This window comes from Bombina bombina, chromosome 4 (assembly GCF_027579735.1).
Source record: "Bombina bombina isolate aBomBom1 chromosome 4, aBomBom1.pri, whole genome shotgun sequence".
Taxonomy (NCBI): Eukaryota; Metazoa; Chordata; class Amphibia; order Anura; family Bombinatoridae; genus Bombina; species Bombina bombina.
In genome coordinates this window covers 360,769,868-360,786,332 of record NC_069502.1, presented here as the reverse complement: position 1 = coordinate 360,786,332, position 16,465 = coordinate 360,769,868, and the positions used below count along the sequence as shown (strand labels likewise).

The window sequence follows — 16,465 nt, the reverse complement described above, 5'->3', positions numbered from 1 at the left end:
TCTGAATACATTTTCCTTCTTTGGGACAATGAATAGATTTGAATAAAACCCCAAACCTTGTTCCTGAAAAGGAACTGGCATGATTACCCCTGAAGACTCCAGGTGTGAAACACACTTCAGGAAAGCCTGAGCTTTTACTGGATTTGCTGGGATATGTGAGAGAAAGAATCTTCTCACAGGAGGTCTTACTCTGAATCCTATTCAATACCCTTGAGAGACAATGCTCTGAATCCATTGATTTTGGACAGAATTTATCCAAATATCCTTGAAAAACCTTAATCTACCCCCTACCAGCTGAGCTGGAATGAGGGCCGCACCTTCATGCATACTTAGGGGCTGACTTTGGTTTCTTAAATGGCTTTGATTTATTCCAATTTGAGGAAGGCTTCAAATTGGAAACAGATTCCTTGGGGGAAGGATTGAGTTTTTGTTCCTTATGTTGATGAAAGGAACAAAAACAGTTAGAAGCCTTAGATTTAACCTTAGGTTTTTTATCCTGAGGCAGAAAAACTCCCTTTCCCCCAGTAACAGTTGAAATAATAGAATCCAACTGAGAACCAAATAAATTATTACCTTGGAAAGAAAGATAGTAATCTAGATTTAGATGTCATATCAACATTCCAAGATTTAAGCCACAAAGCTCTCCTAGCTAATATAGCTAAAGACATGGATCTAACATCAATTTTGATAATATAAAAAAATGGCATCACAAATAAAATGATTAGCATATTGCAGTAAGCGAATAATGCTAGATATGTCAGAATCCAATTCTTGTTGCACTAAATTCTCCAACCAGAAAGTTGATGCAGCCGCAAGATCAGCCAAAGAAATTGCAGGTCTGAGAAGATGACCTGAATATAAATAGGCTTGCCTTAGATAAGATTCAAGCTTCCTATCTAAAGGATCCTTAAAGGAAGTACTATCTTCCATAGGAATAGTGGTACGTTTAGCAAGAGTAGAAATAGCACCATCAACTTTGGGAATTTTTTCCCAAAACTCTATAATTTTGCTGGTAAAGGATACAATTTTTTAAACCTTGAAGAAGGAATAAAAGAAGTACCTGGCTTATTCCATTCCTTAGAAATCATATCAGAAATAGCCTCAGGAATAGGAAAAACCCCTGGAGAAACCACAGGAGGTTTAAAAACAGCATTTAAACGTTTATTAGACTGAACGTCAAGAGGACTGGTTACCTCAATATCCAAAGTAATTAACACTTCTTTTAATAAAGAACGCATATACTCTATTATAAATAAATAAATAGATTTGTCAGTGTCAATGTCTGAGGAAGGATCTTCTGTATCAGATAGATCCTCATCAGAGGAGGATAAATTATTATGTTGTTGGTCATTTGAAATTTCATCAACTGAATGAGAAGTTTTAAAAGACCTTTTATGTTTATTAGAAGGTGGAAATGCAGACAAAGCCTTCTGGATAGAATCAGAAACAAATTCTTTAAAATTCATAGGTATATCATGTACATTAGAAGTTGAAGGAACTGCAACTGGCAATGTACTATTACTGATGGACACACTAACAAATGCACTTAGCTTTGGTTGAACCGATTTCAGGCAGCAATGTTCCAGCAGAAACTTCTGAGGCAGGATCAGATTGAGACATCTTGCAAAATGTAAAAGAAAAAACAACATATAAAGCAAAATTATCAATTTCCTTATATGACAGTTTCAGGAATGGGGGAAAAAATGCAAATAGCATAGCCCTCTGATAGAGAAAAAGGCAAGAGGCAAACATCAATGGGGTATTAAAATAATGAAAAAGTTTGGCGCCAAGTATGACGCACAACGTAACTGAAAACTTTTTTGGCACCAATAATAACCGGAAATGACGCAACCGTGTGTAAGGCTTCGGCATCAACTATGACGCCGGAAATGAAGTTGCGTCAGACGTATTTTTCGCGCCAAAAAATTCTCGCGCCAAGAATGATGCAATAAAGTCTAGCATTTGGCGAACCCGCAGGCCTATTAGGCCCGCAATTTGCAAGAAAGTAGTCAATTGAAAAAAAGACTAAACCCCGGGTAAGAAAAAAAATTCTTAAAAAATGTTTATTTTCCCCAAATATGAAACTGACAGTCTGCAGAAGGAAATACATGAACCTGACTCATGGCAAATAGAAGTACAATACATATATTTAGAACTTTATATAAATGCATAAGTGCCAAACCATAGCTGAGGTATCTTAAGTAATAAAAAACATACTTACCAAAAGACACCCATTCACATATAGCAGATAGCCAAACCAGTACTGAAACAGTTATCAGTAGAGGTAATGGTAAATTGAGAGTATATTGTCAATCTGAAAAGGGAGGTAGGAGATGAATCTCTACGACCGATAACAGAGAACCTATGAAATAGACCCCCGTTAGGGAAATCATCATATTCAGTAAGTGATACACCCTTCACGTCCCTCTGACATTCGCTGTACTCTGAGAGGAATTGGGCTTCAACAATGCTGATAAGCGCATATCAACGTAGAAATCTTAGCACAAACTTACTTCACCACCTCCATAGGAGGCAAAGTTTGTAAAACTGAATTGTGGGTGTGGTGAGGGGTGTATTTATAGGCATTTTGATGTTTGGGAAGCTTTGCCCCTCCTGGTAGGATTGTATATCCCATACGTCACTAGCTCATGGACTCTTGCCAATTACATGAAAGAAATATATATATATATATATATATATATATACATACATACACACACACACACACCTTTTAGGAGTGGTTTATGGCTATCACATTATGCAAGTGGAAGGAAGATTGAACTAACTGAAATCTTTCAGAAAAAACAAACTATTACTCATTGGAAATTTAGAGTAAGTCCTCTATTCACAAAGAGGTAAATTGCAAGTGAATTGTTGACAATTTGAAATCTTTCATTAACTATGTATGATCAAGGGCTAAACCCAGCAAGCATCTTCTTCAAGAAGAGCTAAGTTAGCCCTGCACAATGCATAGTTAATGCTGCATGTAATTCACCTGCAATTCTCCTATTTAGGTGAATTGTAAACACAGCATTAACTATGCAATGTGCAGGGCTAACTCAGCAGCTCTTGCAGGAGATACTCACTGGGTTTGGTCCTTCATAATGCATAAATAATGGCGGGAATATAATTTTTTTCATTTCACCTCCCATTGACCACTTAATAAATGAACACCTAAGTGGTATTTTCATTGTCTTTTTAGTATGCTTTTGTTGATTATCCAACTCTACTGTATTTAATGGTTGGTTAACAATTCTAAACCAAAATTTGCGTGTTTCTATCTACAATTCCATGATTAGAGATGCAAGCTATGCAAAAAAATGTGTTGGTTCTAAATCAGCATTCAAAACAGAAGAAATAAAAAGAGACCACAGAAAATCACTGTCAAACACCAACTTTATAGTGCAATATAAAGTAACATCTGAAAACTCAGTTGATTATTGACTTGAATGTTTACAGGACATTTGAGGGACAATACAATAAATCTCACATGCACAAATTTATTTTGCAAATATTCACAAAAAGCACAAACACACCAAGAGAAACTGCAATACTGTATTCTGTATCACAAAAATGAACTTACCGTTTAAACACATAAACCTGGAAGAATTTAAAACAGTCATTGGAAAAAACCAACATTTTTACAACAGATATTAGGGGTATTAATAGCAAACGATGTGCTTGTATTATTTCACCCGTGTGTACATGAAATTTTAGAGCTCCTCAAAGTCATGGACAGTAGAACTCAGTGCTTCTGGGTGCATAACTCTTCCCATAAACAGCACAGAGCCTGGAATGACAGTAGAATTGTGAGGTTAATAAAATAAAATAAATAGCGTGTTATAAGCCTACGGAAATAATGAGAACATGGGATGTATGGGAACATTAAATCTGAAATGTAATTCTCCATAAAAAGTTTAATTATAAATAAAATTTGCAATGCACATTCATTAGTTATTTTATCTTCTTTTCCTTTCATTTAAATCGGAAAATTGTATTATTCCATTCACCCCAGAAAGAAAAAAACAATACAGAGTGCACAGTGATTGCTTGATATGTAAAGTATATCATTTAGATCTGTACATAACTCGTCACAGCACAGTAGATAACAATCAAGAGGCTTTTCAAGGTGTGTGTCGCTATTCATTTTTTTAGAACAAAATGAAAACTTAAATTTTACATTCATTTTGTATTCTGGTCTTTTGGGATATAGAGATTAATTTCTGATGCATATATAAAAAAATATTTAATGTCCATTAAAGTAAGCTCAAAATGATGTCTAAATAAAGATCACATTAGAGGGACATTTTATTGTAAGAGCAATAAACCTGTGGAGCAACACACAAACCTTTAAAAAGGGTTTAGATATATTTTTGTCTAAAAATATAATCCAAAGTAATGATTGCTTGGGTTAGATGGGTAGATTTTATTTACATGTATTACTGTTAGTTAATTTAACAGGCATTAATAACAAATACAGACATCAAGGAAGATCTGTGAAGACTATGGACTTATTGTCTTCTTATGTTCCACCACACAGAGTGCTTTATTGTCTATTGAGAGGGATGGAAACCTAACTGTATACCTATGTCTGGGCTAGTATACCGTTCTTGGGTGTTTTTATGAAAATGAAGGTTTCTCTGTGGTAAAGATATGCTTTGCAGCTACAAATAAAACTTACCATTTTTCCGGTTTCTGATCAAGAAGAAGAATGGATGATCAATAATGACCTGGGGATACAGCACTGCCATTCTACTATTGGCAATCATTCCTATAAACATACAATACAAGCCAATAAACATGGTGCAAAGGAACAAGAAGCACTGAATAAGATATAGACTCTGTCTCTTGGTATCCTTTGCTGAAAAGAAAGCGTACCTACAGCAGAAATGCGCAACTGGTACCTAGCTGCTGACTGGTGACTGCACAAATACTACTCTTGTCATTGCCTCACCAGATGTTTAACTAGTTACCAGTAGTGCATGGCTGCTACTTCATCAAAGAATACAAAGAGAATTAAACAAATTAGATAATAGATGTCAATTTGAAAATTGTTTAAAATGTATAAGCTCTGAGTCATGAAAGAAAAATGATGGGTTTCATATCAGCTTTGTGTATTATTGGACAGTTCTCATGTACACAACCTCTTGCCTGCCGGACTACTCCTCTTTATCTGTCCCCATCTTTCTGCTATAGACTAATATGCTAATATAGGCTAAAAGGGACATTAAACAGCTTGGAATTTTAATATAGAATATTTAGCTAAGCATAGAAAACAACTTTACAATATACTTTTGCTATTTAATTTATTCTCTTTTTCCTGTAATTTAATTCTGTATATTGCGGGCTTTTCCATTCATGCTGAACATGGAAGTACAGACACAACTATATTCCGTAGTCATTGGTTGCACATTCTAGTAAGCCATTTATAACCACAACTATATTCCACACAGTCATTGGTTGCACATTCTAGTAAGCCATTTATAACCACAATTATATTCCACACAGTCATTGGTTGCACATTCTAGTAAGCCATTTATAACCACAACTATATTCCATGCAGTCATTGGTTGCACATTCTAGTAAGCCATTTATAACCACAACTATATTCCACAGTCATGGGTTGCACATTATAGTAAGCCATTTCTAACAATTCCTAAATGGCCTCAGTAGAAAGTTACAATATGGTGGTGCCCACTGCTTTATGGACATTAACTTTATACTTATTTTTTTCATATACAGTGAGGCCTCGGTTTACGAATTTAATTCGTTCTCCGGGTCGTTTCGTATTGCGAAAAATTCGTAAACCGAAACACGTTTTCCCATAGGAATGCATTGAAAATCAATTAATGCGTTCCGGAGGTCCGAAAAAATTCAAATAAAGTGTCCAAAAAATGCTCCAAAAGGCTCCAAAAGGCTTAACAACTTGCTGCAAATGGCTCCAATGTCTCCAAAAGGCTCCACAACTTGCTGCAAATGGCTCCAAAAGGCTTAACAACTTGCTGCAAATGACTCCAAAAGGCTCAACAACTTGCTGCAAAATGGCTCCAAAACCTCTCCAACACCTCCACACTGGTACCCAAACTTCATTAATTCAATCATACTTGAGTATGCAGGGGGCACAGGGGCCACTGGTTTCGTATTGCGAAAAATATTCGTAAACCGAGGGGGGCAAACCGGCATTTTGTTTCGTATTGAGAAAAAAATTCGTAAACCGAGTCAATTTTTCTTCAAATTTCGATTTCGTAAACCGAAATTTCGTATACCGAGTCGTGCGTAAACCGGGGCCTCACTGTATTTAAACAACAAATATATTTTTTTTAAATAACTGTACAAAATTATTCTCAGGCTAATCTGTGTTCTGAATACATAATTCAAGCAATTATTTATTTAGTGTTTAATGTCCCTTTAAAGCTTACAAATTTCTGGTATGAACAAAAAAAACAAAATGCATGCTTTCCTGATAAATGTCTTTCTTTCCGGATATGGTGAGTCCACGGCTTGAGTAATAACTGTTGGGAATATCACTCCTGGCCAGCAGAAGGAGGCAAAGAGCACCACAGTTAAACTGCCAAGTATCACTCCCTTACCCACAACCCATAGTTATTCGACCGAAAGGAAATGGAGAAAAAGGAGTAACACAAGGTGTAGAGGTTATAGTCAAAAGAACAACTGTCTTAAAATAAAGGGTGGGTCCGTGGACTCGCCATATCCAGAAAGAAAGAAATTTATCAGGTAAGCATAAATTTAGTTTTTCATTCCTAAAATATGGTGAGTCCACGGCTTGAGTAATTACTGTTGGGAACCAATACCCAAGCTAGAGGACACGGATAAATAGGGAGGGACAAGACAGGCAGTCCTAAACAGAATGCAATACTGCTTGAAGAACCTTTCTCCCTCAGCCGAGGCAAAAGTATCTCATTTGGAAAAAGTATGTAGAGAAGACCAAGTTGCAGCCTTGCAAATTTGTTCCACAGAAGCTTCATTTTTGAAAGCCCAAGAAGAGGAAACACCTCTTGTGGAATGAGCCGTAATTCTCTCAGGAGGCTGCTGTCCAGCAGTCTCATAAGCCAAAAGAATTATACTTCGTAACCAAAAAGAAAGAGTAGTAGCAGTAGCTTTCTGACCTTTACTTTCCCAGAGAAACAGACAGAGGGCAGAGGACTGGCAAAAATCCTTAGTTTGCATACAAAGAGAGAAGCGCACTACCAGGAACGAACAACAGCTCAGTGGCTTGTTCTATGGCGATTTACCACCCCGAAGCAGCCTCTTTTAGACCAGTGTGCTTTTCACAGAAGAAAACTTTCCTGAAGTATATCAGTCTGATCCCGCCAAGTAAGGTCAGTCCAGCCCCGAAATACCAGGCAATTCTCTTCTGAACAAGGAACATGACAACCCCAGACGATCGTTTCGGCCTCCTATGGGCCTCGTCAGTGAGGTGCAGCCACATTCCTCTAAGCACACTGGGCAAGGAGTCCACGTCTGGTTTCCCCCATCACCCATAGGGAGACTTCCCCAGGGTCATAATAATTTGCATACAAAGAGAGAAGCGCACTACCAGGAACGAACAACAGCTCAGTGGCTTGTTCTATGGCGATTTACCACCCCGAAGCAGCCTCTTTTAGACCAGTGTGCTTTTCACAGAAGAAAACTTTCCTGAAGTATATCAGTCTGATCCCGCCAAGTAAGGTCAGTCCAGCCCCGAAATACCAGGCAATTCTCTTCTGAACAAGGAACATGACAACCCCAGACGATCGTTTCGGCCTCCTATGGGCCTCGTCAGTGAGGTGCAGCCACATTCCTCTAAGCACACTGGGCAAGGAGTCCACGTCTGGTTTCCCTCATCACCCATAGGGAGACTTCCCCAGGGTCATAATAATTTGCATACAAAGAGAGAAGCGCACTACCAGGAACGAACAACAGCTCAGTGGCTTGTTCTATGGCGATTTACCACCCCGAAGCAGCCTCTTTTAGACCAGTGTGCTTTTCACAGAAGAAAACTTTCCTGAAGTATATCAGTCTGATCCCGCCAAGTAAGGTCAGTCCAGCCCCAAAATACCAGGCAATTCTCTTCTGAACAAGGAACATGACAACCCCAGACGATCGTTTCGGCCTCCTATGGGCCTCGTCAATGAGGTGCAGCCACATTCCTCTAAGCACACTGGGCAAGGAGTCCACGTCTGGTTTCCCCCATCACCCATAGGGAGACTTCCCCAGGGTCATAATAATTTGCATACAAAGAGAGAAGCGCACTACCAGGAACGAACAACAGCTCAGTGGCTTGTTCTATGGCGATTTACCACCCCGAAGCAGCCTCTTTTAGACCAGTGTGCTTTTCACAGAAGAAAACTTTCCTGAAGTATATCAGTCTGATCCCGCCAAGTAAGGTCAGTCCAGCCCCGAAATACCAGGCAATTCTCTTCTGAACAAGGAACATGACAACCCCAGACGATCGTTTCGGCCTCCTATGGGCCTCGTCAGTGAGGTGCAGCCACATTCCTCTAAGCACACTGGGCAAGGAGTCCACGTCTGGTTTCCCCCATCACCCATAGGGAGACTTCCCCAGCGTCATAATAATTTGCATACAAAGAGAGAAGCGCACTACCAGGAACGAACAACAGCTCAGTGGCTTGTTCTATGGCGATTTACCACCCCGAAGCAGCCTCTTTTAGACCAGTGTGCTTTTCACAGAAGAAAACTTTCCTGAAGTATATCAGTCTGATCCCGCCAAGTAAGGTCAGTCCAGCCCCGAAATACCAGGCAATTCTCTTCTGAACAAGGAACATGACAACCCCAGACGATCGTTTCGGCCTCCTATGGGCCTCGTCAGTGAGGTGCAGCCACATTCCTCTAAGCACACTGGGCAAGGAGTCCACGTCTGGTTTCCCCCATCACCCATAGGGAGACTTCCCCAGGGTCATAATAATTTGCATACAAAGAGAGAAGCGCACTACCAGGAACGAACAACAGCTCAGTGGCTTGTTCTATGGCGATTTACCACCCTGAAGCAGCCTCTTTTAGACCAGTGTGCTTTTCACAGAAGAAAACTTTCCTGAAGTATATCAGTCTGATCCCGCCAAGTAAGGTCAGTCCAGCCCCGAAATACCAGGCAATTCTCTTCTGAACAAGGAACATGACAACCCCAGACGATCGTTTCGGCCTCCTATGGGCCTCGTCAGTGAGGTGCAGCCACATTCCTCTAAGCACACTGGGCAAGGAGTCCACGTCTGGTTTCCCCCATCACCCATAGGGAGACTTCCCCAGGGTCATAATAATTTGCATACAAAGAGAGAAGCTATTATGTTATTGTTCGTTCCCAGGTTGAGCGCTTCTCTCTTTTTATTTATGCAAATTATGACACTTAGGGAAGTCTCCCTAAGTGTGATGCGGGAATCCAGACGTGGACCCGTTGCTCAGTGTGCCTAGAGGGATATGGCTGCACCTCACTGACGAGGCCCACAATAGGCCGAAACGTACGTCTGGGGTTTTGCTGTTTCTCTTGTTCAGAGAGGGATTGCTTGGTATTTCGGGGCTGGACTGTACTGTGAAGTCAGGATCAGACTGATATGCTACAGGAAAGTTTTTCTCTGTGAAAGGCACATATTGAGCAAAAAGAGGCTGCTTCTAGGGTGGTAACTAGCCATAGAACAAGCTATTATGCTATTGTTCGTTCCCAGGTTGAGCGCTTCTCTCTTTTTATTTATGCAAATTATGACACTTAGGGAAGTCTCCCTAAGTGTGATGCGGGAATCCAGACGTGGACCCGTTGCTCAGTGTGCCTAGAGGGATATGGCTGCACCTCACTGACGAGGCCCACAATAGGCCGAAACGTAAGTCTGGGGTTTTGCTGTTTCTCTTGTTCAGAGAGGGATTGCCTGGTATTTCGGGGCTGGACTGTACTGTGAAGTCAGGATCAGACTGATATGCTACAGGAAAGTTTTTCTCTGTGAAAGGCACATATTGAGCAAAAAGAGGCTGCTTCTAGGGTGGTAACTAGCCATAGAACAAGCTATTATGCTATTGTTCGTTCCCAGGTTGAGCGCTTCTCTCTTTTTATTTATGCAAATTATGACACTTAGGGAAGTCTCCCTAAGTGTGATGCGGGAATCCAGACGTGGACCCGTTGCTCAGTGTGCCTAGAGGGATATGGCTGCACCTCACTGACGAGGCCCACAATAGGCCGAAACGTACGTCTGGGGTTTTGCTGTTTCTCTTGTTCAGAGAGGGATTGCCTGGTATTTCGGGGCTGGACTGTACTGAGAAGTCAGGATCAGACTGATATGCTACAGGAAAGTTTTTCTCTGTGAAAGGCACATATTGAGCAAAAAGAGGCTGCTTCTAGGGTGGTAACTAGCCATAGAACAAGCTATTATGCTATTGTTCGTTCCCAGGTTGAGCGCTTCTCTCTTTTTATTTATGCAAATTATGACACTTAGGGAAGTCTCCCTAAGTGTGATGCGGGAATCCAGACGTGGACCCGTTGCTCAGTGTGCCTAGAGGGATATGGCTGCACCTCACTGACGAGGCCCACAATAGGCCGAAACGTACGTCTGGGGTTTTGCTGTTTCTCTTGTTCAGAGAGGGATTGCCTGGTATTTCGGGGCTGGACTGTACTGTGAAGTCAGGATCAGACTGATATGCTACAGGAAAGTTTTTCTCTGTGAAAGGCATATATTGAGCAAAAAGAGGCTGCTTCTAGGGTGGTAACTAGCCATAGAACAAGCTATTATGCTATTGTTCGTTCCCAGGTTGAGCGCTTCTCTCTTTTTATTTATGCAAATTATGACACTTAGGGAAGTCTCCCTAAGTGTGATGCGGGAATCCAGACGTGGACCCGTTGCTCAGTGTGCCTAGAGGGATATGGCTGCACCTCACTGACGAGGCCCACAATAGGCCGAAACGTACGTCTGGGGTTTTGCTGTTTCTCTTGTTCAGAGAGGGATTGCCTGGTATTTCGGGGCTGGACTGTACTGTGAAGTCAGGATCAGACTGATATGCTACAGGAAAGTTTTTCTCTGTGAAAGGCACATATTGAGCAAAAAGAGGCTGCTTCTAGGGTGGTAACTAGCCATAGAACAAGCTATTATGCTATTGTTCGTTCCCAGGTTGAGCGCTTCTCTCTTTTTATTTATGCAAATTATGACACTTAGGGAAGTCTCCCTAAGTGTGATGCGGGAATCCAGACGTGGACCCGTTGCTCAGTGTGCCTAGAGGGATATGGCTGCACCTCACTGACGAGGCCCACAATAGGCCGAAACGTACGTCTGGGGTTTTGCTGTTTCTCTTGTTCAGAGAGGGATTGCCTGGTATTTCGGGGCTGGACTGTACTGTGAAGTCAGGATCAGACTGATATGCTACAGGAAAGTTTTTCTCTGTGAAAGGCACATATTGAGCAAAAAGAGGCTGCTTCTAGGGTGGTAACTAGCCATAGAACAAGCTATTATGCTATTGTTCGTTCCCAGGTTGAGCGCTTCTCTCTTTTTATTTATGCAAATTATGACACTTAGGGAAGTCTCCCTAAGTGTGATGCGGGAATACAGACGTGGACCCGTTGCTCAGTGTGCCTAGAGGGATATGGCTGCACCTCACTGACGAGGCCCACAATAGGCCGAAACGTACGTCTGGGGTTTTGCTGTTTCTCTTGTTCAGAGAGGGATTGCCTGGTATTTCGGGGCTGGACTGTACTGTGAAGTCAGGATCAGACTGATATGCTACAGGAAAGTTTTTCTCTGTGAAAGGCACATATTGAGCAAAAAGAGGCTGCTTCTAGGGTGGTAACTAGCCATAGAACAAGCTATTATGCTATTGTTCGTTCCCAGGTTGAGCGCTTCTCTCTTTTTATTTATGCAAATTATGACACTTAGGGAAGTCTCCCTAAGTGTGATGCGGGAATCCAGACGTGGACCCGTTGCTCAGTGTGCCTAGAGGGATATGGCTGCACCTCACTGACGAGGCCCACAATAGGCCGAAACGTACGTCTGGGGTTTTGCTGTTTCTCTTGTTCAGAGAGGGATTGCCTGGTATTTCGGGGCTGGACTGTACTGTGAAGTCAGGATCAGACTGATATGCTACAGGAAAGTTTTTCTCTGTGAAAGGCACATATTGAGCAAAAAGAGGCTGCTTCTAGGGTGGTAACTAGCCATAGAACAAGCTATTATGCTATTGTTCGTTCCCAGGTTGAGCGCTTCTCTCTTTTTATTTATGCAAATTATGACACTTAGGGAAGTCTCCCTAAGTGTGATGCGGGAATCCAGACGTGGACCCGTTGCTCAGTGTGCCTAGAGGGATATGGCTGCACCTCACTGACGAGGCCCACAATAGGCCGAAACGTACGTCTGGGGTTTTGCTGTTTCTCTTGTTCAGAGAGGGATTGCCTGGTATTTCGGGGCTGGACTGTACTGTGAAGTCAGGATCAGACTGATATGCTACAGGAAAGTTTTTCTCTGTGAAAGGCACATATTGAGCAAAAAGAGGCTGCTTCTAGGGTGGTAACTAGCCATAGAACAAGCTATTATGCTATTGTTCGTTCCCAGGTTGAGCGCTTCTCTCTTTTTATTTATGCAAATTATGACACTTAGGGAAGTCTCCCTAAGTGTGATGCGGGAATCCAGACGTGGACCCGTTGCTCAGTGTGCCTAGAGGGATATGGCTGCACCTCACTGACGAGGCCCACAATAGGCCGAAACGTAAGTCTGGGGTTTTGCTGTTTCTCTTGTTCAGAGAGGGATTGCCTGGTATTTCGGGGCTGGACTGTACTGTGAAGTCAGGATCAGACTGATATGCTACAGGAAAGTTTTTCTCTGTGAAAGGCACATATTGAGCAAAAAGAGGCTGCTTCTAGGGTGGTAACTAGCCATAGAACAAGCTATTATGCTATTGTTCGTTCCCAGGTTGAGCGCTTCTCTCTTTTTATTTATGCAAATTATGACACTTAGGGAAGTCTCCCTAAGTGTGATGCGGGAATCCAGACGTGGACCCGTTGCTCAGTGTGCCTAGAGGGATATGGCTGCACCTCACTGACGAGGCCCACAATAGGCCGAAACGTACGTCTGGGGTTTTGCTGTTTCTCTTGTTCAGAGAGGGATTGCCTGGTATTTCGGGGCTGGACTGTACTGTGAAGTCAGGATCAGACTGATATGCTACAGGAAAGTTTTTCTCTGTGAAAGGCACATATTGAGCAAAAAGAGGCTGCTTCTAGGGTGGTAACTAGCCATAGAACAAGCTATTATGCTATTGTTCGTTCCCAGGTTGAGCGCTTCTCTCTTTTTATTTATGCAAATTATGACACTTAGGGAAGTCTCCCTAAGTGTGATGCGGGAATCCAGACGTGGACCCGTTGCTCAGTGTGCCTAGAGGGATATGGCTGCACCTCACTGACGAGGCCCACAATAGGCCGAAACGTACGTCTGGGGTTTTGCTGTTTCTCTTGTTCAGAGAGGGATTGCCTGGTATTTCGGGGCTGGACTGTACTGTGAAGTCAGGATCAGACTGATATGCTACAGGAAAGTTTTTCTCTGTGAAAGGCACATATTGAGCAAAAAGAGGCTGCTTCTAGGGTGGTAACTAGCCATAGAACAAGCTATTATGCTATTGTTCGTTCCCAGGTTGAGCGCTTCTCTCTTTTTATTTATGCAAATTATGACACTTAGGGAAGTCTCCCTAAGTGTGATGCGGGAATCCAGACGTGGACCCGTTGCTCAGTGTGCCTAGAGGGATATGGCTGCACCTCACTGACGAGGCCCACAATAGGCCGAAACGTACGTCTGGGGTTTTGCTGTTTCTCTTGTTCAGAGAGGGATTGCCTGGTATTTCGGGGCTGGACTGTACTGTGAAGTCAGGATCAGACTGATATGCTACAGGAAAGTTTTTCTCTGTGAAAGGCACATATTGAGCAAAAAGAGGCTGCTTCTAGGGTGGTAACTAACCATAGAACAAGCTATTATGCTATTGTTCGTTCCCAGGTTGAGCGCTTCTCTCTTTTTATTTATGCAAATTATGACACTTAGGGAAGTCTCCCTAAGTGTGATGCGGGAATCCAGACGTGGACCCGTTGCTCAGTGTGCCTAGAGGGATATGGCTGCACCTCATTGACGAGGCCCACAATAGGCCGAAACGTACGTCTGGGGTTTTGCTGTTTCTCTTGTTCAGAGAGGGATTGCCTGGTATTTCTGGGCTGGACTGTACTGTGAAGTCAGGATCAGACTGATATGCTACAGGAAAGTTTTTCTCTGTGAAAGGCACATATTGAGCAAAAAGAGGCTGCTTCTAGGGTGGTAACTAGCCATAGAACAAGCTATTATGCTATTGTTCGTTCCCAGGTTGAGCGCTTCTCTCTTTTTATTTATGCAAATTATGACACTTAGGGAAGTCTCCCTAAGTGTGATGCGGGAATCCAGACGTGGACCCGTTGCTCAGTGTGCCTAGAGGGATATGGCTGCACCTCACTGACGAGGCCCACAATAGGCCGAAACGTACGTCTGGGGTTTTGCTGTTTCTCTTGTTCAGAGAGGGATTGCCTGGTATTTCGGGGCTGGACTGTACTGTGAAGTCAGGATCAGACTGATATGCTACAGGAAAGTTTTTCTCTGTGAAAGGCACATATTGAGCAAAAAGAGGCTGCTTCTAGGGTGGTAACTAGCCATAGAACAAGCTATTATGCTATTGTTCGTTCCCAGGTTGAGCGCTTCTCTCTTTTTATTTATGCAAATTATGACACTTAGGGAAGTCTCCCTAAGTGTGATGCGGGAATCCAGACGTGGACCCGTTGCTCAGTGTGCCTAGAGGGATATGGCTGCACCTCACTGACGAGGCCCACAATAGGCCGAAACGTACGTCTGGGGTTTTGCTGTTTCTCTTGTTCAGAGAGGGATTGCCTGGTATTTCGGGGCTGGACTGTACTGTGAAGTCAGGATCAGACTGATATGCTACAGGAAAGTTTTTCTCTGTGAAAGGCACATATTGAGCAAAAAGAGGCTGCTTCTAGGGTGGTAACTAGCCATAGAACAAGCTATTATGCTATTGTTCGTTCCCAGGTTGAGCGCTTCTCTCTTTTTATTTATGCAAATTATGACACTTAGGGAAGTCTCCCTAAGTGTGATGCGGGAATCCAGACGTGGACCCGTTGCTCAGTGTGCCTAGAGGGATATGGCTGCACCTCACTGACGAGGCCCACAATAGGCCGAAACGTACGTCTGGGGTTTTGCTGTTTCTCTTGTTCAGAGAGGGATTGCCTGGTATTTCGGGGCTGGACTGTACTGTGAAGTCAGGATCAGACTGATATGCTACAGGAAAGTTTTTCTCTGTGAAAGGCACATATTGAGCAAAAAGAGGCTGCTTCTAGGGTGGTAACTAGCCATAGAACAAGCTATTATGCTATTGTTCGTTCCCAGGTTGAGCGCTTCTCTCTTTTTATTTATGCAAATTATGACACTTAGGGAAGTCTCCCTAAGTGTGATGCGGGAATCCAGACGTGGACCCGTTGCTCAGTGTGCCTAGAGGGATATGGCTGCACCTCACTGACGAGGCCCACAATAGGCCGAAACGTACGTCTGGGGTTTTGCTGTTTCTCTTGTTCAGAGAGGGATTGCCTGGTATTTCGGGGCTGGACTGTACTGTGAAGTCAGGATCAGACTGATATGCTACAGGAAAGTTTTTCTCTGTGAAAGGCACATATTGAGCAAAAAGAGGCTGCTTCTAGGGTGGTAACTAGCCATAGAACAAGCTATTATGCTATTGTTCGTTCCCAGGTTGAGCGCTTCTCTCTTTTTATTTATGCAAAAATCCTTAGTTGCCCGTAAGTAGAATTTAAGAGCACTTACAACATCCAAATTGTGTAACAAAACGTTCTTTGGAAGAAGGATTAGGACACAGAGGGAACAACAATTTCCTGATTGATATTTCTATTAGAAACAACCTTAGGAAGGAAACCTAACTGTAATGCTCGTGGGATATTCCACTATCAGACCAAACTTGGGCAGTAGGGAATATATAGGGAATGATAGGGAATATCCAAGAGCAGAGAAAGTTCGCAAAATGAGGTAAGCAGTACTCACACAATGCAGGGTAGTCTTTGGCAGCAGCAGGTAGGAATCAGTGGTTAGGCAGTTCAAGGGTAAACCACTTGAAGGACTGGAAACAGACAGGATAGTCTCTGATGGCAATAGGTAGGGAATCCAGCGGAAAGGCAGTTCAAGTGTAAATCAATAGAATGGTCAGGCAGGGAGAGTTCAGCAACAGAATGGCAATCCAATATTTTAGGGTTAAGGCAAGCAGAGAAGTAAAAACAGGCAGAGTTCATAAACAGTAAAGCAGTCCAGCAATTCAGGGGGTTAAGGCAAGCAACGTAGTCAAACAGCAAGAGTTCATCAACAGTTAAGCAGTCCAGCAATTCAGGGGTTAAGGCAAGCAAAGTAGTCAAAACAGGCAGAGTACATCAACAGTAAAGCAGTCCAGCAATTCAGGGGTT

The 16,465-nt window shown here is 42.5% G+C and overlaps 1 protein-coding gene across 1 annotated transcript in view; it reads right to left on the bottom strand.

Moving 5' to 3' along the window:
* Window positions 1–3,378: 3,378 nt before the first annotated feature.
* Window positions 3,379–16,465, bottom strand: part of SERPINI1 (serpin family I member 1) — a 229,498-nt gene continuing 216,411 nt past the window's right edge. Inside the window, exons 8-9 of the mRNA XM_053710113.1 lie at window positions 4,682–4,771; window positions 3,379–3,790 (exon numbers count right to left, since the gene is read on the bottom strand). Coding sequence (XP_053566088.1) covers window positions 3,714–3,790; window positions 4,682–4,771 — 167 coding nt within the window. The 3' untranslated portion in view covers window positions 3,379–3,713. The remainder of the gene's footprint in view (window positions 3,791–4,681; window positions 4,772–16,465) is intronic.